The sequence below is a fragment of the Rhizophagus irregularis genome, chromosome 12 (assembly GCF_026210795.1).
Source record: "Rhizophagus irregularis chromosome 12, complete sequence".
In the NCBI taxonomy this organism is placed as follows: domain Eukaryota; kingdom Fungi; phylum Glomeromycota; class Glomeromycetes; order Glomerales; family Glomeraceae; genus Rhizophagus; species Rhizophagus irregularis.
The window spans coordinates 2387487-2389127 of record NC_089440.1 but is presented as its reverse complement, the minus strand read 5'-3'; the positions used below and the strand labels follow the sequence as shown (position 1 = coordinate 2389127).

The 1641-nt window shown below is 31.5% G+C and overlaps 1 protein-coding gene across 1 annotated transcript; it reads right to left on the bottom strand.

Annotated features, from left to right (window-relative positions):
- Positions 1-388: 388 nt before the first annotated feature.
- OCT59_004056 (uncharacterized protein) lies at positions 389-589 on the bottom strand (the record flags this gene model as incomplete). Its single annotated transcript, XM_066148029.1, has 1 exon — positions 389-589. One exon carries the CDS (start codon positions 587-589, stop codon positions 389-391), a length of 201 nt encoding a protein of 66 aa, XP_065996668.1.
- Positions 590-1641: the final 1052 nt, after the last annotated feature.

Here is a 1641-nt window from a genome sequence, read left to right as displayed (position 1 = left end):
TTACTGGTGATCATCACTGGTAACTATTTTCGCGTAATCTTACTACTAATGATATAGTTCGCTTTATCACGTGACTTATTCCATTATTGTTTGTTTCGTTAAGTTATTAGTTAGCATCTGAAAAAAAATTTGAAGTTAGATATCAAAGTTTAACAAGTTAGTAAATTTTATAGAACTAATACTTACTTTATTTTACAAAAGAGTAACTAATTTGATTTTCCCACAAATACTCTTTCCGATTTTTTAGGTTTTTAAGCTTCTTTTTCAGTTGTCTTCACGGCCAGTCTCATAAACAACTTTAAAGTTAGATATCAGTCACCATAATATTGATAATAAACCTACAAATTACGAATATTAATTATGAATAACGAATATCAAAACCAACCGTTCAACCTTCAACTGATGGATTATGAATATCAAGACTAAGGCCAACCATCATCTGATCAGCTGATGGATTATGAATATCAAAATCAGAACCAGCTATCATCTTATCTCCAGCTGATGGATTACGAATATCAAACTCAAGGCCAACCATCATCCGATCATCAAGTGATGGATTACGAATGTCAAAATCAAGGCCAATTATCATCTAGTTTTCAGCTGATGGATTATGAATATCAAAACCAAGGCCAATTGCTTCAATTAATGGATTACGAATATCAATATCAAGGCCAACCATCTGACCAATTTAATCCAACAAATAAAGGAAAGCAAGTAGCGGTATCTTTAGATATAATTACTGAACCTGATTGTGAACAAAATAATATGAATGGTAATAATATAGCTGATATTAATGATACAACAATTACAACTGAAATATTAAATGTTAACGATACCTTCAAAGATTGGAATGCAGTTGAAACTGCTGTTAATACGTTTGCAAAAAACAATGGTTTTGTTGCTATTAAATTTTGTAAAGATCTTGATATCATTGATAAAACTATTACTCGTCGTCGTGTTTATCAATGTTGGAAAGCTGGAATTAATAATCCAAAAAAAGTGGAGGATATTACATTACATCGTGAAAGTAGTTTAACTAAAACAAACTGTCCTTGGCAAGCTAACTTCTATTTTGGCAAACGTGCTGCTGATATACATCTTACGAAATTTAACAATAGCCATAATCATCAATGTGATCCTATTTCAATAGAGTTAGCTCCTAAAAACTTACGCTTTTCACAATCAATTTTAGATAAAATTGAACATTATACTACAAAGGGTAACCTAAGTGCAGGACAACAATATGATCTTCTTGTTCATGAGTTTCCACAGTACCATATTAAAAAAAAACCTCTATAATGCAATCCAAAAGTTTCAAGATGTTCGGGTTCGTGACGAATCTAATGCTGCTACAATGTTCCTATATCTTTTAAAATAACATGAAGAAGATCCTAATTATGTAGTAATACCACGCTTAGAAGGGCCATCTAACGAACTTACCAGTCTTTTTTGGGTAACAAGTAAACAGCGTAATGAACTTTGGCCTAAGTTTCATGATGTTGTCATTCATGATAATACGGCAAAAACGAATAGATACGAAATGGCGCTAAACTTGTTTGTTGGAATTGACAATAATTTTAAAACAAGAGTTCTTGCTCAAGCTCTTATGAAGTATGAGACACAAGCTGATTATATTTAAAT